The sequence below is a fragment of the Delphinus delphis genome, chromosome 3 (genome assembly GCF_949987515.2).
Source record: "Delphinus delphis chromosome 3, mDelDel1.2, whole genome shotgun sequence".
Lineage (NCBI taxonomy): Eukaryota > Metazoa > Chordata > Mammalia > Artiodactyla > Delphinidae > Delphinus > Delphinus delphis.
Window position 1 is genome coordinate 74,166,764 of NC_082685.1, and position 27,592 is coordinate 74,194,355.

A 27,592-nucleotide genomic window follows, 5' to 3' on the forward strand; every position below is an offset into this window, starting at 1 on the left:
TTTATTTCCATTTTTATAATCTTCTTAATATAAAACTGATTATAATTAAGCTTTGTTTCTTTCCTAACAATGCTATGATTGAAACAAAGTACTATAACTATAGTAACCAAAAAATTTAAGTAATATTAAAATAATAAAAATAAATTAATTGAATCCAAAATCAATTAAATATCTTACATTGGTTAATAGGTAATCATTATGTATAAAATGGCTAAGCACCAAAAAATAAGGTACTTACTCATGGTAAATGTCATTTGTTTGCTTGTTCTTAGTTAGTGGAAAGCACAAATGCTGAATTAACTCACTAGATACCGAAGTTTGAAATGAAATCTGTTATTTTCCAATAATAACAAAGTAAGAGGTATAATGATTTCAGAACTCCTTGAACTTAACTGCATTAATAAGATCTTGGCTTCAATGCTATGAAACACATGCCTCAGCTCCTCTGAAATAACATCTTTCATTAGGATTGAAGCATTTGCCACTGATCAAGTAGTCCATTATATGGGGGTCTTTATTATATACTGAATAGCAAGAGAGTTAGCCCCATTTCTTCCTAATCAGATAGAGATAGAAAGATAGACAGATAGAGGTAGAGATATTTCTAACTATTACACCATAGGCTCTGTATACTTTGGGGTTTATGTGTTGGGATATGTGTATTAGAATGTGTGTGTCTGTTGGTGTATGTGTATACTAGGTTGCACGTGTGTATGCGTGTGTGTGTGCGTGTGTATGGGAAGCAAGAGACAGTTCAGAATTGTAGTTCACAGCTAGATTGTGGAGTCAGACTGCAGATGATCTGGTTGCTAAACCCAGCTTCACTACCTCCTAGGTACATAACTTTGAGACGGAGCTTAACCTCTCAGCAAGCCTTGCCTCTAAATGGGATTTTAAGAGAATTTCATGGACTTGTTAGAATTAAATGAGTAAATAAATGGGAACTCTTGGAACAGTGCCTGGTTCACAGTGTTATTACTTATGGATGACCATTATTGAAATTCTTCTAACCTCTACGTGTCATGAATTTTCCTAAAAAATATTGGGTCAAGTACATTGTTTAGACAGCTTTTGCATACACATATGTTTGCAAATATCACATTGCTAATAACTTCATGAATGACTTTGGTAAAATAACCTGTCTGTGATGCCATTCCTATATTTTAAAAAGGGTTACTGTGGGGCTTGCCTGGTGGCGCAGTGGTTGAGAGTCCGCCTGCCAATGCAGGGGATGCGGGTTCGTGCCCCGTTCCGGGAGGATCCCACATGCCGCGAAGCGGCTGGGCCCATGAGCCATGGCCCCTGGGCCTGCGCGTCCGGAGCCTGTGCTCCACAACAGGAGAGGCCACAGCACTGAGAGGCCCGCGTACCGCAAAAAAAAAAAAAAAAAAAAAGGGTTACTGTGATGCCTGCCAACATTGGAGGAGGAGTTCAAGAAGAATTAATGAATCAGGCTAAAATTTCTAACAAAGAGGATGACATAATATTGATGACAAAGAGGATTACATACTACGGAATCTCAGGTTTTTGGTTTTTTTTTTTGCTTTTATGTGTTACTTTACATGCATTTCAAAGCAAACCAACAACAAAACTGCTAAATCAGGGTTCCTTTTGAGAGAGATCTTTTTAAAAAGTGTGTGGGAGAGAGTTGAAAGCAGTAAAAAATATAGGATGACATAAAGACAGAGGAAATAGATTCATCTAATAAGAAAAAAAAAAAGTCAGACAAAAAGCAATACTCAAATGGTAAATTCCTTTCAATCTATTTCTTTTCATGCTCTGTAGAAAAGGAGTATTCCAGACTTCTATTATGTATGTACATATAAAATTAGGGCTCTTAAGTTTGCCCCAGAATCATCCATTTTAAAATATCAGCTCTTATTTTACTATGGTGATATATAAAGATGAGGTTGTGTCTATTTGGAGTCCAGTAAATTCCCTCTGAAAGTTTATATTTTAAATAAATCTTCATCATCCCTTATTCTATTATCATTTGCTCCTTTATGATGAGTCAAGTCCCAACATTAAAAAGCTGTTTATTTGTGGGTGAACACTTAACATTACTGAAAACATAGTTAAACAACTGAGGGATATGGGAGACTTCTCTTTCTCACAATATACCACACTAGATGGATTAGAAAACCTGAAACTTCTCATGTGGTATATATATATAATGGAATATTACTCAGCCATAAAAAGGAACAAAATTGGGTCATTTGCAGAGACATGGATGGACCTAGAGACTGTCATACAGGGTGAAGTAAGTCAGAAAAAAAAAAACAAATATCATATATTAATGCATGCATGTGGAATCTAGAAAAATGGTACAGATGAACTGGTTTGCAAGGCAGAAATAGAGACACAGATGTAGAGAACAAATGTATGGACACCAACGGGGGAAGGTGGGGGGGGAGGGCGGGGGTGGTGGTGGGATGAATTGGGAGATTGGGATTGACATGTATACACTAATATGTATAAAATGGATGACTAATAAGGACCTGCTGTATAAAAAAAAAAATTAAATTAAAAAAAAAAAGAAAACCTGAAACTTCTCTAAAACGCATATTTAGACTTGCTCAAAAAGAAAAGGAACCAACCAGGTGCCAGAAACAGAAATGTAAGCCAATGAGCTGGTACAGAAACAAACCTTGTGCAAGGTGACTGCGTAACCAAGGGGCTTGGGGCTTGGCACTCTCATGGATCACAGATAATGGGGTAGCAACACCTGCATCAAAGCAGGATGCTAGAAGAGCTGTATCTCTGTGAAGGGGCAGGCAAGAAAAAACAAACATACCTACTGAAACTAGAAGACAAGGACATTTTTCCAAACCACTGGTGAAGGGAAACAAAGTGGTTTTCTTTGATAACTTTTAAAAAAACTTTACCTGGGTTTGGGATTCAAATTTATAGAATCTGCACAAAATGACCGTCCCAGTCCAGGGAATTATAAATGCCTATCTAGCAGTGAGCTAGTCATAGCACAGAAGCATCTGGAAAAAACAGAGGCCAGAAGATCTTAGGAGATTTCAAAGATTTAGATGAACTTATGATCAAATATGACAAAATGTGTAAGGAAACATACCACTATAACTGAGTGTTACACAGAGAACAGACAGCAGGATTAGAAACCCAAGCAGTTAATATAATAACAAAAGATAAACTGTGAAATAAGCACGTCTAAAGTGACTAAAAGCATAAAAAATAAACATAGAATAAGATACTGTATATAAATGCAAATAAGTTTATAAGCAAATTAAACATCAAATTAAACAGTTAATGAGGAAAACCAGAGAAAATACATGAGGAAATAAAACAGAAAAATGTAAAGATTGTTAAAATATTAAAAAGTTAAGAGATGTAGATGACAGAATAAGAAGGAACATTTAATAAAAGTTCTGAGACAGAGAGGGAGGGAGGGAAGGAGACAGGAAGAATGAAAATAAGGAAAATGAGAATAAGTTAGTATTTACAGAAAGAATGGCTGAGAATTTTCCAGAATTGACAAAAAACATGAATCCTCTGATAGAAGGGGAAAATGAGATGTGAGTATGATTTGAAAATAAAATGCAAATCTGTGGTCATCATAATGAAATGGCCAATGACCAAAGAACATAGAAGATCTTGAAAGCAAACAGAGAGAAAAAATAGATTAACTGCTAAAGAATCTAGGTTATGCTGACAGCTGATTTCAGACTTTTCAAATGCAACAGGAGAAACAAGAAGATAATGGATTAATATTATTAAAAGACTGAGTGGAAAGAACTATTTTCCTAGAATCCTATGGCCAGTAAATGATCTAACATGAAGGAAAAAACAAATATTTTTCAAAATGAAAATAACCAGCGTCTTCTACTAGTTGTTCTTAACTAAAGAACTAAAGGACATGTTTTAGGACTATGGAAACTGACCCAGAAAGGATTGAGAAGAAATGGTAAGCAAAGATATTGGGAAGCATCAGAAAATCTAAGTAAGCGTTGCAAGTATAACAGAATAGCTATACTAATGACCTGTTTAGGGCATATAAACCAAGATGAATGTAAAATATTGAACAATAGAGTAGTGAGCAGAATTAAAACATTCTAAGACCCTTTTGTTGGTCACGAAGGTTGTAGAAACCCTTCTAGGTATGTTAAATTTGCATTTTAGAAATGCGTACTTGCAGAAATCAAGCATGCATGTTAAAAAGTAAATGCAGTCTCTAAAGAGCAAGAAAAATAGTGTGCATTTCAAACAAGTTGAGGGAATTCAACAATGAAAATCAGACGTTCTTTCCTTTAAGATGCTTACTGTTGGTTGGAAAGACACAGATACCATTTCACACAAGAAAGGATAAAAATCTGTTTTATTCTAGAGAAAAACAATCTCTTTTGCCTATATTTTAAGTCCTTTCCCCCTTACAGCCTTAGGCGGGTAAAGAGTTCCAATAAACTTACATGTTTCCTAGACTTTAAAAGGCATAAGTGCTGGGCTTTGCCAAAAACACATAACAGAAACAGAATCCATTATTCAACGTATGTGCAGAGAGTTTTAACAAGTGTCTGCAAACTTGCCAATACATGTGCTTTACATTAAGTCCACCACACTCAGTCTCACTTATATCTAAAAAACAACCATCTTAAAAGCAAAATAAAGGTAACCAGAGAAATGTTTACATGGTTCCCATGCATAGCGTTTTCTGAAAAAGATACCCATCTTTGTTCCCTTGATGTCAGCACATCAGTTTCTGAAGGCGAAAAAACATGAAGTGAAAACAGGAGGACTGCAAACAAAAAACAAATCATCCAGGCTTCACGTTCAGCCTTCCAGGGAACAATCCATCTTCATGTGTAAGGAACATAAATACACAAGAAGATAACAGAACAACTGAAGAAATGATTATATGTCACATTGCTGTTAAAAGAGGACATATACCCAGCAGAATCAGGACAACAGAAAGGTGATATAATTAAGAAATATAATTTTACTAAGAATAGATCAAGAGATATTGTTTCAAATAACAACAAAAACCACTAACAGTTTTTTTTTTAATTTCTTTTAAGAGAGGGACTGAAAAGGAAGAGAATAGATTTGTGAGCTTCTGACAAATCTATGTTTAACAATAAGTTGTTGAGTCCATAAGAAATGGACTGAGATCTAAGGCTTTTAAGTAACAGGAAATGTGCCAGTCAGAATATTCCTGGGGAGGAATAACTTGGAGGTACATCAGAGCCCAATTCTACCTTTTGTAAAAGCAGCAGTGTGTCTCTCTTCTTTTGTTTCGATGTATGACAAGCCAGCACAACAGTTAAATAATCTTTAACACTTCCCTAATTTTTCCACAAAGCTTGAAGTCTGGGAATGAAAAATGATGCTCTCAGGAACATTATTTTTAAATGGGTATTGTGATGGGTGATCATACTTTCTCCAACTGCTCATTATAAGATGCCTGATAATGCACACCAAAGACTACTATAATGTATTAGTTACAAGTCATATTTTAAACCTGTTATTATTTGCAGTCCCAACTTACTACATGATGTTAAGAGAATCTTACAAGATGATAGTAATGAAACTGCTTAGGAACCCAGCTATGATATCTACTATGGATCTACAAAATTCATCAATCAACACTTATTAAATATCTATTGCAAACAAGGAGTGCGGAGTATTAGAATCATATAGGGATCATGTGCTCAGGAAAACTGAGTACTAGGCCCATATCAGACACATAAAAGGTACCTGACTTGGGCTTAATCCCTTTATGTCTCTGTTGCCTTATTTGCAAAATGGGGGAAATAATAAGTGAATGACTTGTATACCTCATAAAGTAGAGATAAGTAAAAATCTAAGGATAGAAAATAATGAAATTGGGCTGTTGACTATAAAGCAGTATATTAATTACCTGTCCAGGATGCAGGTAGCCAGTTTCCTCTACCTGTGCTGACATTCCTCTATACATGAATCTAATACCATGATGCAACTTGCATTTAGGCATTTTCATGTGAAGAGACAAGCTTTAAATGAAGTATAGAAACCTAATTTATTTCCAAAGTCAGACACTCGGTTTACTACATTAAAGGGAAATTATGTCTGTACAGAATTCTAAACACTTCCTATTTTATTGCCAATTTATTTTTATGCTAAAGGTAAAAAATGAATTTTTATCTTTCATTCATTAAATTATGGAGGGAGAGCAGATAAATGTAAAAATTACAATGGATTATAAACTTTTGAACTTGATTTTCAGTCTGCTTTACCTTCATCACTAAACTACGGTCCAAGACACTAAATCCCTGGGCCATGATCCAGTTTGTCTCTTATTAACAGCTTTACTAAGGAATAATTTGCATAAGATAAAATTCACCCATTTAAGTGTAGAATTCTTTTTTAGTAAATGATTTTTAGTAAATTTACAGATATGTACAATCATTGCCATAATCCAGCTTTAACATTTCCATCACCCCAAAAAGACCTCTCATGTTCCTTTGCAGTCAACCCCTATCATAATCTTTAGTCACAGGACCCCAACACCCTACTTTCCAGCTCTGTCAAGTTGCTTTTTCTTTTTTCAATTAATTTTTATTGGAATAAAGTTGATTTACAGTGTTGTGTTAGTTTGTCAATTTGCTTTTTATGGACATTTCATATAAATAAAGTCATACACTGTGTGGTCCTTCCTATCTGCCTTCCTTTATTTAGCATACTGTTTTTGAGGTTCATGCTTGTTGTAGTATGTATCAGTAGTTGATTACTTTTTATTGCTGAATAATATTCTATTACATGAATAGTTTATGTTTTATCTAATAATCGGTCGATGAACATTTGAATTGTTTCCAGTTTTGGGCTAATGCTGCTGTGGACACCATAGTCCAGTTTCAGTATGTAGTGCTTACTCAGCCTTGGGGAAATTGGTACGCAGATACACAAACCTTAAATTTAGACTTTCCAGGTGCTCCGTTGTTCTAAAGTTTCCACATGAAGAGAGAACAGAATTGTAAAGTGTTTAAGAGCACAGATTCTGGAGTTCTGGAGTTGGGTTCCTTGGGTTTGCAAGCCAATTTGAAATCGTACATTCTAAGTAAGGCAAGTCATTCACTAACTTCCTTGGTTTCCTTCAGTAACCTTGGTTTCCTTTAGTAACTGTAGAATGGGGATAATGACAATGGCTCCTTTATAAGTTTAAAGTGAGGGTAAGAGGATGCAAAACACACTTAGCAAAGTGCTTACTAGATGTTAACTGTGCACCAAATCATCATTTAATAATTTTTTAACAGATTAGTAATGCTATTAACATAAAATATTTAGAAGATTTCTGAATCTATTTTCCAACTAAGAGGTACAAGTCTTATTCTTGCTTAATATAGTTTAATTATCAAACACCATGAGTTTTTATATGGAGGGTAGCAAAATACCTCTTTTTCTGTCTGGCCATAACCACATAGTCATTGACTGGGGAATAGTCTCTAATAACCTCTTGCTTCTAGATAGAGAACATCACTGGATTCAAAGTGGCAGAATTAGATTTTTACCATAGAAAAACCATTCTTCATGCTATCACATCCTCTTGAATGTGACACATGATAGACACATGAGAAGAAAGGGAATAAAAAATAAATAGAAAAGCAATTAAATGGCTTCTATAGTTTAATTTAATTATTTAACAATATATAGTGCATATTATGGGCCAGGAAGAGTTCTAAACTATTTAAAAATAGTAATGAATTTAATCTTCATAACAACCCTATGAAATAATCTATTAATTATCCTCAATTTCAGTTGAGATAAAAAGGCACAGAGAGGTTGAGTAGTTCGACCAAGGTCACACAGCTAGAAAGTACAAAGCTGAGCTTCAAACCAGGCAACCTAGCTCCAGCGTTTAGTTCATGCCACTATGCTTTGTTACCTCTCTTAGTAGAAGACAGAACATCTGACTAAAGTGGACAGGTTCCCAGAAAAGACAACCAGAAGCACAGTCAGTTTTGTTCTGTACACAGACCCATTTCCTTTAATCATATTATTTGACTTACTTTAAGTCACAGGGAAATGCTTCTTTCAAAGATGTGTAAAACAAGGAAGGTATAAATTAAAACTCACTTTCGGTTTCATTTTAAACTCCCTTGCCCATTTTATGTAAATGTAAAACACTAAAAAGTCAAGTTTTTCAAGTTCATACATGAGGTTCTTTAAATGCCTGAAAGGATCCCTAAGCTAACCATATGAACGTACTCTGTAATCAATCACTCTATCTGTGAATTGATAGAGTAATAGACCCTCTGTGGAAAACATTCTCAATTTTTAAAAAATTTTGTGTAATTTATATTGTTCGTAGAAGATCATAGTCCATATCAATATCTTCAACTTTTTAATTATTCAAACATTAGGTACGTACTTATAAAGGATAAAAGCTTCATATAGGTGAAATGCAGCTCTACATTAATATTTTAAAGGCTTTGAAAAGTTCTGATGTATATAAACCTGACTAAATTTGTTTAATGCAGCACTCAAACTATTAAAATAATGGAGTCTACTTTTCCCCTATATAACACCATTTTACCTATATTGGAAAATAGCACTAAAAAGTGCTCTAGACATCTAAGCAATTCATAACCTATTAATGTAATTATTTCTTATTCTTCTGATGAAAACTTATTCCAATACAGTCTTTGAGGTCTGAGTTATGAGAAAGATGACAATAATATATGATAGCATGAGTAAGTGTAAAGATGATAAAAAATAGAGTAACATTCATTAACATTATTACGGGCTTATCACACTGCAGACATTGTGTTCTACATGTTTCATCTCACCTAATGCTCAAAACAATTCCAAAAGGCGAGTATTTATTCATTAATTCTCATTTTACAAAAGAAGAACTTAGTAACATGCCAGAGCACACACTTATTAAGAGGTGAAGCTGGGCTTCAAATTCAGGCATTCCAAACTCAGAATTCATATTTCAACAATTACACTTAACTGCCTTCCACTGTGTCCCAGGCAATCATTTCACTTACACGTGTAGAATCCCTATTACTAGGAATAAACTAGGAAATAAACATTACATAAGACTACCAAGGAAAATCTAGGAAACAGCAGGTATGGTTTATTCATCACAATGTGTTTATGTTGACTCTTGATACTTTTGTTATTATAAAACCTTTCCACGTTTGTATGTCTCTTCTTCTCTTTAGTAAGGAGTCTAATTTTTAGAACTTTTTTCCTTCTTCCCTGTCCTAAAACAACTGCAGTGACAGCATATTTTCAAATAGTGATATATTCTGTAAATAGTTGAAAATAATAAAATGTCTCTGCAGTCAAAGCTCTATTTTATATTACCTTTCATTTTTCTTTGGAAGGACCATTCATACATTAATACTAATTCCAAGATATAAAATGTGTTGTGCTTGTGAGTGAACAGTACGTGGTTTTTTTTGTTTGTTTGTTTTCTCCCTATTGCATACTTGTCGAAGTGCTAACATTAAGCTTCTATAAATCAAATTCTATTTTAACATATGGCCTTTTAAATGGCAAAAAGGAAATCATGAAAAAAGCACTAGATTTAAAGACTGCAAAAAGTTGCTAAAATATGGAATGCCACCTTCTAAGAAATGCACATTTTTCACGCTTTGTTCTCAGAAGACAGTATCAAAGTAGTGAGTAAGACATTTCTTCAGCTCACTGTAGCTTCTTTATTTATTGGTAACCTCTTTAAAGCATCTGAGGATGTAAAAAGAAGAATGAATGGATCTGCAGAGATATTTTTTTTTCTTTCACTACATATCAATACTTATCGTGCCATGACTTTTCTAGATGTTGAGTAATGAAAAGGGCAGATGAGGCCACTGCCCTTAAGGAAGTTACATTTGACAGGCAGGAACAGTAAACAAATAAGAAAGCAAGATATCACAGAGTGGTGAGTGCTGTGAAGAAAACTACAGACAGCACTATGAAAGACAGTGGTATGTCAGGAGGGTAAGTGCATGAGAAGGATTTAGAGGCACACACAGGGACAGCCAGAGCCCAGGCTGGGTGGTCAGCAAAAGTACTTCTGAAAAAGGTAACACAGGAACTGACACCAAAAAGAAGAGAAAGAGCCAGCTACGTACATGCTAATTGCAAAGGCTCAGAAGAAGAAATGTGTTTGGGAAGCCCAAGGAACCCAAAGAATAGCTTGCATGGGAGAGTGCCAGGCAGGGGCACTGGAGACCAGTAGGAGATGAGTTCTGGGGTTACAAGAGATTACAGTGCATGGATCACGAGGTAAAGAGACTGAAGGAGCTCTAGTAGCAATGAGGAGCTGCTAAAGTTTTCCATGTGAGATGACACTGAACCTTTCACATTTCAAAAATCTGACTTTGGCTGCTCTGAGGAAAATGGATTATAGGAGGGCAAGGGAAGAAGCAGAATCTGGTCAGAAATTTGTGTAAAGGCAGTCTAATTAACCTAAATATCCATCGATGGATGAATGGATAAACAAGATGTAGATATACACAATGGAATGTTACTCAGCCATAAAAAAATAATAATATCATTTGCAGCAACATGGATGGACCTAGAGATTGTCATACTGAGTGAAGTTAAGTCAGACAAAGACAAATACCATATGATATCGCTTATATGTGGAATCTAAAAAAATGGTACAAATGAACTTATTTACAAAACAGAAATAGAATCACGGATGTAGAAAACAAAGTTATGGTTACCAAGGGGGAGGGGAGGAGGGGTAAATTAGGAGATTGGGATTGATATATACACACTACTATATATAAAATAGATAACTAATAAGGATCTACAAGTGGGGAACTCTACTCAATACTCTGTAATGGCCTATATGGGAACAGAATCCAAAAAAAGAGCAGATGTATAAGTGATTCACTGCGCTGTACAGCAGAAACTAACACAACACTGTAAATCAACTCTACTCCAATAAAAATTAATTAAAAGAGTAAAAGAGAGCTTCCCCGGTGGTGCAGTAGTTAAGAATCTGCCTGCCAATGCAGGGGACACGGGTTCGAGCCCTGGTCTGGGAAGATCCCACATGCCGCGGAGCAGCTGAGCCCGTGAGCCACAACTACTGAGCCTGCGCGTCTGGAGCCTGTGCTCCACAACGGGAGAGGCCGTGACAGTGAGAGGCCTGCGCACCGCGATGAGGAGTGGCCCCCACTCGCTGCAACTGTAGAAAGCCCTCGCACAGAAGCGAAGACCCAACACAGCCCAAAATAAATAAATTAATTAAAAAAAAAAAAAGAGTAAAAGATGAGGGTAGCTTAGATGGGCACAGTGGAGATGGTGAAAAGAAGGATTTAAAATGTATTTTGGAGGCATCTTTGACAAAACTTTCTGAAAGACTGGACGTGAGGGGTGAATGAAAGGGAGGAAACAAAAATGATGCCAAGAGTTTTGGCGCAGGCAACTGGTTAGATGATGGAGGAAGTTATGACATAGAAGAAACTAAACAAGAAATTTCTGGGTCTGAGTATTGATTCTTAAGTTTTGCTTTTGATATCTGAAATGGCAATTAAACATCCAATGAAGATGATGAGTGGGTTCAGGGAAAAGTTTAGGGCAGGAGATAAAAACTTGGGAGTCACTCACATATACTTGGTGTTTAAAGCTATGGGACTAGATGAAATCAGCATGGGAGTCGGGGGTGGGGAAGGAGAGGACAAGGAAGGGAGGGTGGGAGGGAGACAGAGAGAGAGGGCAAGTGAGCATGGGTGTATGCACAAGTATTCAGACTAAATATCTGGGCTACTTTTAGATGCTGAGGAAGCAAGAAGCATGCAGCAAAAAAACACTAAGGAGAGGTAGTCAATGAGGTAGAGGGGAAATGTAAATTCACCTGTTGCATGAACAGAACCTTCACAGATAACATTCTAACAACCATAACCAAAAAGTGCTCTCTGGCAGTTTTCACCTACAGCACTGCTATTGTACCAAGTTCGCTGACCTACATCATAGGACTACTTGTTTGCCGGTTAAGGTTGGATGTAAACAATACTGCCCTAGAATAATTTCCACAGTGTTTTGATTTAACAACGAAATTAAGGAACCCCATCTCACAAGCACACTTCCCCTCAGGTTATCAATCACTGCACTTATCTGGGGGAGAACTGCAACAGAACCATGAACCTGACCTTCCTATTTCACCATTGCGCCCGCTGGCCTTGCTGTCACTGTGCTCCATAATTCTTCGCGGTTATCATATTCAAGGTCATTTTTGGGACAAATAAATTTAAGATAAATTTCATTCCGTGTTTTCTTCTGGATTTGCACAATCTTGCAAAAGTTCTCATAGGTATTTCTCCTATTCTTTTCATTTCACCAACTAAATCAGTAGACTTTGCCATGGCTTGCCAATTCACTGTTCATTCCTTCTACAGAAATTCCAATGACTATTAATACTTATTTCAGTTTTTGAGTCACATTAAGTTTAGCTTCTTTCTACTGTCACTATTCATCCTTATTTCATAAACTCAATTCATTACTTTGTATGCTCTCTCTGATTTACCTCCAACTCACTTGTCTTATCTTGTTTATTTTTTTAACTTTTCTGCTACATTCTGAACATATCAAGGGCAGAACTGTGTCTTACTAATCTTCACATCTCTTATTTCTAGCATGGTGCCTGGTACAAAATGCATGAGCAATTAAGTGCTGAATGAATGAATTAATTAAATAATCTACTAGATTAGTTCAAATTTTTCTTTTTTTAGTTTGACAAAAATGATAAAGATATAAAAAGACCGCTTTATTATATTTTAAATTAGACCCTTAGGAGAAATTTTCCTATTGCTGAGATTCACCGGTCCCCCAAATTTTCCTACCTCCCTTTTATTTGGATATGTAATTTTCATTAGTATGCTAACATAATAACAAGTTATTTTGAGTGACAACTGCTATTCAATTGACCTATGATATATATATATATATTTTTAATTCTCAGGAACTACGAGTGTGGTTAAACTCAACAGCAACATTAAATGTTGGATTTTCTCTTTTGCTCAACGTAGCAAAAGTTCTTATATTTTAAAATCTGAAGCACCTGCAATTATTATGGAAAGACACTGCAAATCTTATACTACTATTTTTACTAGTCAACTGTCAACTTTGTTGTCAACAGTGTTTGTCAACAGTGAATTTGTTGTCAACAGTGTTTGTCAACAGTGAATTTACCATTTTTAATTAACTAAACTCTGCTGAAGAAATTAAATATTAGAACTGAATATTTTTTCTAGAAACATTATGAGCTTGAGAGGTTCTATCACAGTCTGACAAATGCACCAGAAGTATAAAGGCTGCAAATGCTTCACTGGAAAGAGACAGATATTGTTTGGATGTAGGTAATCGAGATTTTATTTCAATGAAAAAATGCTGAGCCTACAGTGCTCTGTTTTTTCTGCAAAACTCATGTCAACAGAATACATGAAACTAAATCCTTAATTCTATGGTCCATTTAGTCAGCTGAAGGTCTTGGGTACTCAGATTAAATAAATGACTTGCAAAATATTAACAAGCAAATTAATATTAGAGATAGAATTTGAATTTGAGAAATCTTCATTTCTGGTCTTACATTATTTTCACCACATAATCTGATCTTAGATAAGTCATATAGCTAAATGGTGAATTCATATTACTTATAAAGAAGGAAAGGAAAGTGAAAAAGAAATTATAAGTATTTCTCCATGGCTCAGGCCTATCAATATAGACATAAACAGATTTTTTTAATCTCTTTATCCTGATTTAGTCAACAACTTATCCTTACTTTCCTTTCAGTATATTTTTACATTTACATCATACTCTATACTTTCTAATTTACTTACATCTAAAGTAGAATTTGATTAAGAAGACAAGTGTAGCTTAATTCCAAATAACATTTCCTCTTATTTTCCAATTAGGGCATGTAAAGATAAAGACTTAATTCACGGCACAGCTCCTAACTGTTAAAAACAGTATGATTGCTACAATTCCACAAATGAAAATAGTTTACTAAGTACATTATTGAATTCACTGTACACTAATATAGCAAGTTTATTTAATAAGCTCTCAAGTACAAAATCAATACTACTCAGAGGAATTCACTTCAAATAGAGTATTCCCAAATGAATGAGAAAAGTATATAACTGTCTAAAGAAAAACAGTGATTGTAAACATGTCAATAATATCCCCAATATTTGAGTGTCCATATATCTTTTATTTTTGGTTTTAGATAGAATAAATTCACTCTTCAAATTAAATGGTTGACTGATCACAGCATCTCTCAGATTTATCTAGATGTGGAAAAATTGAGTTTCATATTAACACAAATGATAGAATCCTATATAGATAGAATCAATGAAATTAAATTATTGCTTCAGAAGCATCAGGGGGCTAATGAGCAATAAACCCATACTCTTTCATACATAGAAAAACACTGAGACCAATGAAACCTTTATTGGAAGCCTTTATGGTGGGAAAACAGACAACTGCAACAAAAGAATGCCTTGATTTTACATGTTTTTACTTTAGGAATATACATCTGTTAAAAGTAATGGTCCTTCTTATGGTCACATATGGTGTAGGCAAGACTATCCCTAAATTATGAATGAGTTTTATGTACCACAAATCAACTTTTCAGAAAAAAATGAGCATTAACTCAATATTTGATTCTTAATAATCATATCATTTATATAATTTTGTTGTTTTTTTAGTGGTGAAACATTACTTCCCTATAGTTAATAAATATAAATTATCAAAATGTCAACTAGTTTTGTTCATAGAAAACATGGATATTTTAACACAAACTCGTTAATTCTGACACCTTGGAAGTTAAATTTTGCAATTTAAAAACACCATAAATGTTCCTTAGAATATTTTTAAAGCCTTACAAACAAAGAAAACATTGCTGAATTTCATATTATTATACGTATTTCCGTTTATGGAATTTAAACATACAACACAGACTGAAATATGACAATTTATATGGTGATAACTAGTATGTGATTGTTAATCATCTTATTTATGGTCATTATTTAAAAATTTTAATATTCAAAGAGATATAATTATCAATTGTAACTTTTGTGTATATTCCAAATAACAAATTATATAATGGACTTGCATGTGTCTTAGAAATGCAATTACGTGTTGTCTAAATGCCTGTAAACATCATGTCAAAGTAGAGCTGACCTTCTCGGGCATTTCCTGGTGTCCTGTTGTCACTGTCTGCCTGCAGCACTGTTTCCCTGTTTCATCATGTGGGGAGGTGGGAGTAGGTTATGGAGCTTCTGTTAAAAAAATTAGAGAACTTTTAAAAATAGTATATTTACTTTAGACTTTCTAAAACACACTGAACTGAACAGGTGCAGGATATGATGAAGAGGGGGGTGGGGCATTAGTCAGTATGAAGGAATAGGCTGTACTGATGGAGATGGACACATGAATGGAAGAGAGGAGGAGTTAACATGTAAAGCATGTATATGGAGGAAATGCACGTGAAGGACTACATAACGTGAATGAAAACATAAGAATTGCAGGATAGATAAGTCAATCAATCAAGTCTTCAAGAACTGTCCCTGAGCATCTATTCTTCCTGAGTACAGAATACTAGAGCAAGTCAGTGGGAACTTTCCTGAGATTAACACTTATTCATTAATAAATACTGCTTTAGTATTGCTACCCAGTGTATCATTAACATAGACAAATAAGGACCACCTCTGGGAACAGTAATCAGGAAGAGAAGGGGCAGTCAACCATGTCACAAAAACTGATACAAATACCCCCCAGTAGTGTGGTGGTATACAGTAGCCTCTGGAAATGAGAGCTATCCTCAAATATGTGAAGGGATGCCTTGTCTCAGGAAACATAGGCTTATTGTATGAGGTGTCAGTGGGCTGAACCAACCTCAGAGAAACTACAGTAGGTAATGGGAACGAAAGACTACACTAAATCTGAGTCACAGAGTTGGTTTCAGCAGAGGCAAAGTGATCTCTTGGCAGTGACACTGTCAGGACTCTAAGTAGAGAACAGTGAGTACAGAGCCCCGGGCCTGTGACGTCTAAGTACTGAGCCCATGTCCATGAGAGTCACACTCAGTCTCCAAGTGTGCAGTCCCTCATTCCTGCCTTAAGCCTTTGGTAATATGTTCCCCAAACACTGCAGTTGCTGTACTTGAGACATATTCAAACTAGGCATAATTAAAAGGACAGGAGTTTCAGTCATTCAGTTTGTACAATCATTCACTCATTCTCTCACTACTTATAGAGCCCTATGCTTGGTCAGTACTAGGAATGCTGAGATGAGGGCACACATTTCTCAGCTTCCTCCTGCTTCCTGTGCTACTACTGATTTACTTCATCAGTAAGAACATTGATAATGTAGTAGAGAAAAAGCAAAATTATACATATGAATAAGCTCAAGGCGTTTAACGTCATCATTCATCCATTCATAATGAATGCCAATTTATGAAATACTCACTGAGCACCAATTATATGCCAGGAGTACTTCTAGTTGCTGGGGGAAAAAAAACCACCCAGAATCCCTACCCACATTTTTATTACATACACACGGATTATAGGAAACATTTTGGTTAATAATGAATTATAAAGTTTGGAAGCAAAACACTAATTTAAAAAACCTAATGAATAGTATTATGCAAGCACTTTTTGTTACTTAATATTGAAAAATTTTACAGTTCAAACATTTAACAAAGTTAACAGTCAAAAATAAGGAGAACAATCAAATGTTCCAACCACATTTCACGTTAAATCTACATGAATACTCCTAATGATGTTGTCAAAAATCAGATTCATAAAGTTATAATGCTGCAGAGGAAAAGCAAAGAAGCGATAAAAATTAGCCTCTCTATATTAACACTTCTGATGGAAATTATGCATCTCTGTTCTGACCTTCTCATCCCGAAATATTTATCCCAAAGAAACACTAAAAAAAAAGAGCCTTAAGGATCTACAGAAAGGAATAGAGATTTTGCCGTTAAACACTACTGTTTCATTCTTCACACCAGGACACTGGAGAATGGTGGTAGAAGTATGGTGGTCCCAGGCAAGGTACTTAACTCCCCTACTTTCTCTTTTTTCTCATCCCTGAAAGGGAGGTAAAAAAAAGTACAGTTGATCCCGGAACAACTGGGAGGTTCGGGGCATCCATCCCCTTGTAGTCAGAAATTCATATAACCTTACAGTTAGAGTGGATATATGTATATGTATAATTGATTCACTTTGCTGTACACCTGAAACTAATACATCATTGCAAATCAACTTTACCCCAATACAAATTTTTTAAAAAAAAGAAGAAGAATTCTGAACCAAGCACCTAAGCTTTGTCATTAATCTGGGTCAAATATTCTCCAGGCAATACAGCAGCAGACCAAGCTGCAATGGTTGGTGCCCATACGCTCTTCCTCACAGCGAAGTACAAGTGCCAAATTCTAAGTGTGCTGCCAGAATTCCTCAGCTTCATAATTGCTACCACTTTTTCCATTTTGACAGTATAGATTCTGTTTTGCTGTTTGGCAGAGACTGTCTGGCTTTGCACACTGGAAAAATCTATTACCAAACCATTCCAGCCATAACTTGTGGCCTTATTCATCAACAAAACTCTTCTGCCAAATACAAACTGAACAAGTCCTTCCTTCATTCCCCTCATGTATTTCAGACACAGTCTCAGACTAGGCTAAGAGCAAAATGGAAAAGGTTTGAAAATTATCTGGTAAATATTGGAGTAAATCATCAAGTTGTATTTCAATTATCCAGAGTATCATTACCCATTCTAGAAGGAAAATGTCTAAACTTTATACTTGGATCCAGCTATTGGGAAATAACAGAAGATGATCTGAATTTGTTAGAGCAAAGAGTACGAAACCTGAATTTTTGACAAATGTGCATTTACCTTTTTGGCCTTCACAGAATTAATCAATATCCACAATCTGTTTTGATAACTCTGCCTGGAGTATTTGCTTATCCTTCCAGCAAGATGCAAAAATGCCCACAGTATAAGAACTGTATGTTGAATAAGTTTTTCACGAATCAGTATGGGTTTTACACTGAGCTTGTCACATTGTCTTGTCTCCCTTATGATCAACATCATACATTTGTATAACGTGTCACATGTAGAGGGTCACAGTCTGGTTATAGAAGAAAAAGATATCTCTGTATGAAACCATCAGATTTAACTAGGAATCAAACATACACCCATAATCCACTATCTACAAATATCCATCAGTTCAATCCCTGTGTGAGAGTACTTTGCTAAGGAAAGCTCCATTCAAATTCTAATCAGTATGCAATTGGATGCACTAAAAGTTCCTCCAGGGAAGTGATAAACTCTTACTCATCTTCCTACCACCAGAATCTAAGAATTAAAGGAGATTTGTTTATTTGCTGAACAAACTTAATTAAATCTCACCTCTGAGGCTAAGTGGCAGAGGGTTATTGACTCTCAGTCCAGATTTCTCAAATGAATCATGTGTCTGGATATAAAGACTTAAAATGCAGGGTTCAGTCTCATTTTTAATAGCCATCACCTAAATGACGTATTACTGCCTAAAAGAAAAACTATTTTTCAAGTACAGCATATCACTATGCTGTTGGAATTACACAAAGAACTTAATGGAATTGCACAGAAAAGCCTACAATATAAATATATTTTAAAAGCTGAATTTAATTAAATAATAGATCATACATATAAAGCAATCATATGAATTGAATAAAATATTCAAATTTTGGATTATGTTTGTTTATTTTGTCCTAAATGGAAGGTAAAATGCATGGTCTAAATAGCTTTCACGTAAATAATTTGGAAATATCTTTTGGGGATTTAAATCATGAAGTTTAGTAGTATGCTTACAGAATAATTGAAAAAAAAGCATGAATTTTCGTAAGACAATTTAAGATTGATATTCTAAGATTTAAGGGAAAGAAGAAAATAGAAAAAAATAAATTTATAAACTTTCAAGTTTAAACCAATTTCAGCTTAAGTGCTACCAAAAAGACAATGATAAAATCCAACCATATGATCTAATATTTCTCATTTAGAAAATACCAATACTAACTTTAATTGTGCATTTTATGATTATTCAGAAAACCAGCAATTAAACAACAAAATATGTTCCTTGTTTTAAAATTCATGCTTAATTACTAATTTCCTTCGCTGTATTTAGGCATGGGCAAGATGTATTATATCCATGCCCCATGAGTAAATTCATGGGTAAATAACAGCATTATATGCCCTTCAATCTCTGCTGACATGCTAACTGGATGCTTTTCCCATAATCTTCACAAAGTATACACAATGCTTATATATCTTTCTTCAATAAGAATTTAGTTTCAGAAAACAGTACAGAGGGATCTTTTAACTAATCTATCACTTCGATAAAATGAAAATGTGAGCTTTCAGGTTCAAACTATGATCATGCCACCTCAGTGTTCAATTAAAAAAATACATGCATTCATACTCATACTAAAAAGAATTTAAGATTGTGTGGAAGTAATGGTACATGCATATTTCACTGAATAATGCAATAGAAGAATTGCATTTACTATAAGCATTTTAGAACACAAAATAGCATATTTTTTAAAAGAATCAAATCAAATAATATGCATGTATTGAAACTTTTTTGTTCACTTTAAGGTATGTATAAACTGTAGTTAACATCACCACAAAACTAAAAACTCATGTTGCCACATCAAACATTCAGGGTTTAAATAAAGGGAGAGTACAGCTTTGAAACAGAATATTTCAAGGCAGTTGAATTTCGAACCAGTTACCTTTGTAGCGCAAGGGAGTTTATCCAACTGGCACTAGCAAACAGATGAACAGCAATGGAGGAAACCTACTCCCCTACAAATCTATACATTAAATGGGGAGGAACTGCTTTTCCACCTATCTTTGCAGCATAGCCGTTCAAGGTTCTAAAATGGGCTTGTGATACATGCCATGCACATCTGGGATTAGACTGTAGAAGTATTATCTGAGGCTAAACATCCTTATTTATGGAATTTGGGCAAAGGAGAGGACAGGCCTCAATACCAAAGTGACTAGCTCTTCGTGGGGCCTGAGATTTGGAAAGCTAAGTACAGTGCAAAAATGTAACTGAGAACACAGTAACAGAATTGAAACTGTGGAAGCTTCCTCTAGTTTAAACAATTATTCTAGAAATAGCCCAGGGAAACAGGAAAGAAAATGGAGTAAAGATTTTCAGATAATAAAAATGAATATTTGTACTACTCTTTTAATCATATGAGTAATGTAGTATATACACATCTGTTACCCGTATCTAATTCCAAATAAAACATTTTTTTAAAATTTTGAGTAATTCAGATTTCACTTAGAGAGAAGAGGGGAATAATTTGATAAGATATACATTGCTTTGGGCCTTACTATATCTATCTATATCTATATCTAATCTATCTACCTATTTATCTATGTTGATTTCTCAAACATGAAAGGCAAAACTTCAGCAACTTTAGAAAAAAATAGTAAAATTATGACCTTGAAATATAAATGGATTTCTTACCCAAGACTCGAAAAGCACAAAGTGTAAAGTAAAATGGTGATAAATTTGGCTAAAAATTACAAGAGATACTATAAACAATGTTCAAAACAACCAAAAGAATAGAAATAGATATTTTCAAAACATGTATCTTATAAAGTACTAGTACTCAAATATAGTAAAAAAAATCTTCTATAAATCAATACCAAAAAGATGAATAATCCAGTAGAAAAATGTAAATTATGTAAACAGAAATTTTAATAAATGAGAAAACCCAAATGGCAAATGAATATTTGTAATTGAGGAAATAGTGATTAAAATATTAATTAAATACATTTTCATATCCTTAATAACAAAACTTGAAAAACTATAACTACCAATCAATGGGTGAGTATATAAATAAACTGTGATATATCTTTATAATGGAATGCCCTTTATATTCTATAATGGAATAATTTCCAGCAGTAAAATATATAAACTATAACCAGAAGTTTCAAGAAACGAACACTATATGAAAAATTATTTGCACAATAAGTGCATAGGATGCAAATCAGACAGAATTCAAAAAATTATGCATATTATGTATAAATTTATACATATGGAGAAAATACAGAAAATATTTACATTATAATAATAAATGCCAAATTCAGGATTTCATTTATATCTAGGTACAGAGAACAAGAAAAAGGAAAGTGGGATTAAGAAGGTTTATCCAGGGGATATAAATGGTATTTGTGATATTTTATTTATAAAACTTTTATAAAATTTTAAATCAAATTTGGCTAAATATCTAGGCTTTTCAGCATAATCAGGCTCTAGTTTAATGAAAATCATGCATCTTCACTTCAAGTGCTTTTACTTCACCCTCAGGCAGGTATACAGAGCTCACACTCTTGTACTACACTGTCCAGATAAAGTTCAAGTACCATATGTAGGAAGAGAGAAGAAACTTTCCGAAAAGCTCCAGCAGGTTCCTGCTCACATCTCATGAGCATAGATCAAGACTATAGCTTTAAACAGTCACAGTGGCCAATGGATTAAAAACAAAGACAAGAGATCAAAAAGTGAGATATCTGTTATGTCTATTATGTGACAGGTAAATAGACAGATAGACAGATAAAAGTACAAGTCACGAGACTTTTCTATATTTCAATGGCCAGTTCAGCAAAGCCAAGTAACTGCTGACACTTGAGAACAAAGCCATCCTTAACATTGACGAGAACCTCTTAAATTTTCACAATAGCTGCCAATCTTTGACCTTACTGTGAGTATTTCCACTTAAAAAAAGTACTTAAAAATACTACAGTTTGACAGGAAATACTTTTTTAATGATGGAAACATTAAGAGTTAAGTTGCAAAGCTAAATTCTTTGAATTAGGACTGCTGTCAAGATAAAGCAATATTAGATACCTAGAACTCTTTAAAGTATTTATATGAAAGATAAACACTAATTGGTGAAAGAATAAGTTTCTTAAAGGGAAATCTCGTATTCACATTAAGACTCTTTGAGAATAAAATGATTTCTCAAGTTAGTAATTTTAAAAGGAAATCATAAAGTAGATATCTTAGGTTTTTGTAACTGTTCAAGAGGTTACTTCAATTATCTCATGCTATTCCAGAAAACAGAGTAATATATCTTTAGAAGTTAGCATTTTTCATTGAGATTGTGGAATATTACGTGGGAAACATAGTAATAAAATATTAATAACATAACAAAATATATCCACATGCCCTATAAAATAATAACCATTATCATGAAAATCCAAAGTTAAATATTAACTAAGATGTAGAGATATATTGTCTCATTTAAACAATAAATTATGGTCCTCCTAAGAGTGAATTACTGAGAGAGTGGGCAGCAAAGAAAAAAAAAAGTATACATAATGTGCAGACCAGTAGTATATCAAATTACTTTTGAAATAAACCCCTGCAAAAGATTATGGTTCCATCATTTACCAAAAGCCTGTCTTCCTAAAGTCACGAGATAAAAAAATTATTATTTACTATGATTCAAACACTTCAACACTTCATATAAATATAATATATTGGTTGATGCAATATATGTCAAAACAAAACAAAACAAAAACAAACTGGCTGGTCCTGAATATAGCATTTTACAATTTGGTCGTATCAACCATCAATTTAGTCAAGAACATTTACTAAGCAACCACTGTGCTCCAAGAGTTATTCTGCATTTCATTCCCCAGGCATACAAGCATATTCTTCACGTTAATAAGTAGAGTATTTTGATCTGAAATTTATGTTTGAAAGAGAGTGTTTTGGAAGCAGCATATAGATGTCAACCGAGGTGAGTTTGTTAGCAAAATTTATAGAAGAGTAGTATGACATATTCATCATTATGTATGCTAAAACTATAACATAGTTTTATGGTTATGGGTATGCCAGCTTATCTTCTCAGACATTTTGATGATGAAAGTGATAGACATCCAGAACACCATATAAAGATTCAAGCTGTTGTACTGCATAAGAAATAAGACTATGACAGCAATCCTAGGATTTTTCTCTTAAACCCATCAAATGAAAACATAAGCTACTCTTGCAAGGATGTTTTAACATGTCTCTTGAAGAAGACACCATTCTAAAACTTTTACTTTATTTTGTTCTTTTAAAGAATCCAGATAATTAATTTAAACCCTTTTTATGCAATTTTATTTGCAACATTATTAATCTCTAAGAGTTTACTATTTTAAAATTACTCTTACTCTAATATTATATAGCAATTTCTATAATCATGAAAGTTGGAAGCAACCAACATTAGTTATATACCCAAGACACTTAGACTATGCACGTGATTATGGTACAAAAGGAAGTAATTAAATAAATTATTAAATTAAATAAATACACATAATTCAGAAAACAAACAAAAAATGAACAAATAAACGATTTGATTTTACCCCCAACCCCCCCAAACCAATTACTGCATTTGTTAAATTAACTAAATAAAAATCAATTTATACTTCACTTTATAATGTGTAGATAATTTACAATGCATAGAGAGTTCTGAAAACACTGTGAAACAGAGATATATTATCCATTTGTTAAAAACAGATCTAGGGTTATATCCGTTTATAAAAATATTTATACAGTCTTTAATACAATGAATGTCACAGGTGAGGGAAGAGAAATATATGGATACACATATATATTTTCTGCTAATCAAGGACTTACCATAAAAAGGAAACATACAATATTATTATTAGATTGGTATTAGAATAGTTTGGAATACTATTAGATTAAATCTAAAGAATACAAAATATATACAACAGATGGGGATCAGAGAAGCTTTCTTCATGGTGCACTGAACTGTGATGAATAATTATGAACATACATATATATACTCATTTTTATTCATAGTAATAATACCTAATTTTTTTTTAGATTTGTTTTTGTTGTGGACCATTTTTAAAGTCTTTATTGAATTTGTTACAATATTGCTTCTGTTTTATGTTTTGGTTTTTTGGCCTCGAGGCATGGAGGATCTTAGCTCCCCGACCAGGGATCAAACCCTCACCCCCTGCATTGGAACGTGAAGTCTTAACCACTGGACCGCCAGGGAAGTCCCTACTTAATCTTTATTGAATGTTCATTATGAGCCAGTAACTTGAATTTATAGGTAAGGTCTTGTTCTGCCTTCACCAAACCATTTCACAATTTTTCCATTTTACAATTACATTCTTCCCCATTTTACAATTGCATAAACTGGAACTTGGGGTGGGTCAGAGATCTAGAAGCAGCTACATACTGATATGAAAACAGATGTGTCTGACTTCAAACTCGCCCCAAAACAGTTCAAGCTTCAATTTTAACTGCTAAGAATTCTAGGTGTATTGGCTACCTCTCGAAAGTCTGAAGTTTTCTGAAAACTTGAACACTGAATCAGTCACTATAGAATGAACATAAAAGTATTATCAATAATTACAGAATAAGTATAAAATAAAATATTTATTTAAAAACTCCTACTGACAAGATACTTGTGATAAACAGGAAGATGAGGCAAACCCCTCTCTAGCTACTCACTATTTCTTAGTGAGACAAGTCAAGTGTATGAATAAGTTCAGGACACGAAAAGACCAGATGAGTATAGGAACACAGGCACAAGCTGCCATGGGCATTTAGAGGCAAGAGAAGAATGTGAAGGGGAGGAATCAAGAACCTGTGCTGGCTCTCAAAGGATACAGCTGGGGAGAGGTTGGGAAACAAGGCCTTGTTAAGGTAATAGAATATTTGATATTGAGACTTATCATTTGTTTATATTCTATTGAGAGGAAAACATTCTTACAGTCAACTGTTTTCTGAAAATCGTGTCTTAGATATGGAACAAAAACACTAGCTGAAATGAACATGAGAGTAAAGGTATCTCTTAAAAATGGGCTGAAAGGGTAGATATTAAGGGTTCTAATCACACAAAAAATAATAATAAATAAAAAAGGGCAGGAGGAAACTTTTGGAGGTGATGGATATGTTTATGGCATTAATTGTGGTGACAGTTTCACATATACACATATCTCCAAAATCGTCAAGTTGTATACATTAAATATGTACATGTCAATCATATTTCAATAACGTGTTTATAAAAGAACTAGTTGATGATCCTAGATAAGAAATCAATCAACTATGAATCACAGAAATGCTTCTGAGTAGAGAAAGAGGACATAATTATTATCATATGGATAAGGGAAAACTATTATCAGATTTAAGGTACCTTTCGGTAGGCAAATTCAGAACCAGATCCAGTTACGCTCATTGCCTTTTGTCCAGTTAGTCTAAGGATCACCGCTGTAAATCCATAGCCTCAGACTAAGCCTGTGTAGTGACAATAAAGTTTGTATGGTGCTGGACGTTCCTATATTTTGAAATTTTGTTGATATTATCCTTAGAATAGGCTATGTTACATCAAATATTAATAGATTCTGATAAGGCAAAAGTAGATAGAGGTATTAAAGAGAGTAGCATCTGCAAAGGTGTGAAAGTTGGAGCTAATAACCAACAGTCAGAAAATTAGGCATGTTCCAGGTTAATTGGAGCATACATTTTTAAGGCAGAAGATACATTTCAGAAAGTGTCTTTAAATTAGTAATAGGCCTTGAAAATCAGGGTAATGAGCTTAATTTTAATTCTTTTTTAAAATACAAAGCTTATTTATTCTTATAATAACCCTAGAAAGTGGGTTTTACTATTAGCCCTATTTTACAGAGGCTGAAACTGAATCCCAGAGAGGCTAAATAATTTAGCTAGGAAATGGCAGAGCCGAGATTCTAATCCAGGGTGTTTACTAGGACTTTTCTCTTTAGAAAATAACATTATTAGAACTGGGTTTTAATATAAATAACATAAGGATCCTATGTTAGACACAGAGAGAAGGACTAGATCGTCCAAATAGTTTTTAAAAGAACAAAGTAAAGGAGAGCGGAAGATAAATATCTTAATACCATAGTTGTTTCACATATTACATTTCAGAATCAAGATAATTTTGTACAAATCAATTTGAAATATATTTTTGTATTTTGTTTCCTCTTGGAGAGTAAACTTCAAAATGACAAGAATCCCAGAACTGAAGGTAATGTGTTAACAAGTACCTGAAACACTATGCTCAGGCTGAAACATATGCTCAGCTTGCAACACTAACCTGAACTGTAGCTGAAATTCTCAATGAAATGTAGATCATCGGAAAGACAAACAAAAATTAAACTTTATTTTTAACCAAAGAGAAACACCCTGTTCTTCATTTCCCTAAATTAGCAAAGTGTTCTTAATTCTGTTGTGTAGTGATGTGTGCTGCTATTCTATTGACTTAAAATTTAAATAGTAAAAAATTAGGCCCCTATCAATAAGAAAATATATTTCCATCAAGCGCAGAAGTGAAATCGACTTATCTGTCTTGTTCTTATTTAGCATTGCAGAGTCCATTGATTTTTAAACTGTTTCAGCAATTTAACCTTTCATTTTCCATGGCAAAAAGGTAACTGCATCATTGTTTTATTTTAGAGCAAATTTTTGAGAGACTGAGGACAACAGTAGGCCAATCTGGTGGGGTGGAAAGGCCAGGGGCTTGGATTCCAGCAGGACACGTTTCAGCCCCCTCTCTGCCCGGATCATGATGGAAATGATCTCTGCCCCACAGACCTCCCTTTCTTTTACTTTTTATCAGGGCACCTCCATTCTGTAGTGAAGACCTATTTGCATGTCTTTTTCTTTTGGTAGATACAGTACAGGACAGAGGGGACTCTTCGTTTCTGTACTTTCATCGTGGCATACAGTGCTTGGTCCATAACAGATATTTAATGCATCCAGTTAAACCAATAACCAAAGTCAGGATAACCTTTGAAACTTCCAGCAAATCCCTGGAATGCCTGGGTTAAATGCCTAAATTGATTACAGCTGCTGTGCCAACGAGTCTGAGAATCCTCCCTAATATTAGGTAACTAGTGGATAGCCTCCAGACAGGGTGCCCAGCACTTAAGAGGTAGTTTCCATTTGAACAACGAATAACTTCATTCTAAAGCATCCACCAACCTCCAGAGCTGTCTTTCTGCCAGGCAACTAATCTTTAGCCTTGGCAGTTCAACATGCCCAAATCTCCTAAGATTTACAGACAACTGTAATGCCATTCTTGACAGTTATTTCATTCTTGACAGTTATTTTATTTTTAGACCTGATTCCAGTCATGTTCCACAAAGTAAAATCCCATTTTCTCAGAACAAACACTCACCAAAATGTGCAGGCTAAAGAAAAACAAAGTAAAGTCTCCCCTTGTGTCAGCTGGCCAGTCCCTGTAATGCTTAATAAAATATCTTCAGGAGACAAGTGTGACTCATGGCTTCCTACCTGGTGTGCCAGGCCCTGGCAATTTTTAGAACCCTCAGATGGAATGGCAGATTGTATTTTCTAAGCATGGTGATACACACACAGACGAACACACATCCCTTCCTGCACACGTCTATTAAAATGTGATGGCAATCCTCCAGTGAAATGTAAGGTCTATGTTTCCCCCTCCTTAAACCTGGGTGGACCTTAGTAAATGCCTCAATCAATAACATGCAGCGGAAGAGGTGCTCAATGACTTCTGAGGCTAGGTAATAAAAAGGAAAATGACCTCAGATGGTCTCACCC

General features: G+C 34.4%; 1 protein-coding gene across 5 annotated transcripts in view; it reads right to left on the reverse strand.

The window, feature by feature from the left end:
- PRR16 (proline rich 16) overlaps positions 1-27,592 on the reverse strand; it is a 272,562-nt gene that overhangs the window by 136,588 nt on the left and 108,382 nt on the right. Inside the window, exon 2 of one of the 5 annotated variants that reach the window (XM_060008969.1) lies at positions 15,142-15,239. The exons of 3 other annotated variants lie outside the window; for them this stretch is intronic. In XM_060008969.1, coding sequence (XP_059864952.1) covers positions 15,142-15,153 — 12 coding nt within the window. In that variant the 5' untranslated portion in view covers positions 15,154-15,239. Of the gene's footprint in view, positions 1-15,141; positions 20,550-27,592 lie in introns of those variants that run through there. One more of the 5 variants, XM_060008967.1, reaches the window with a different exon arrangement.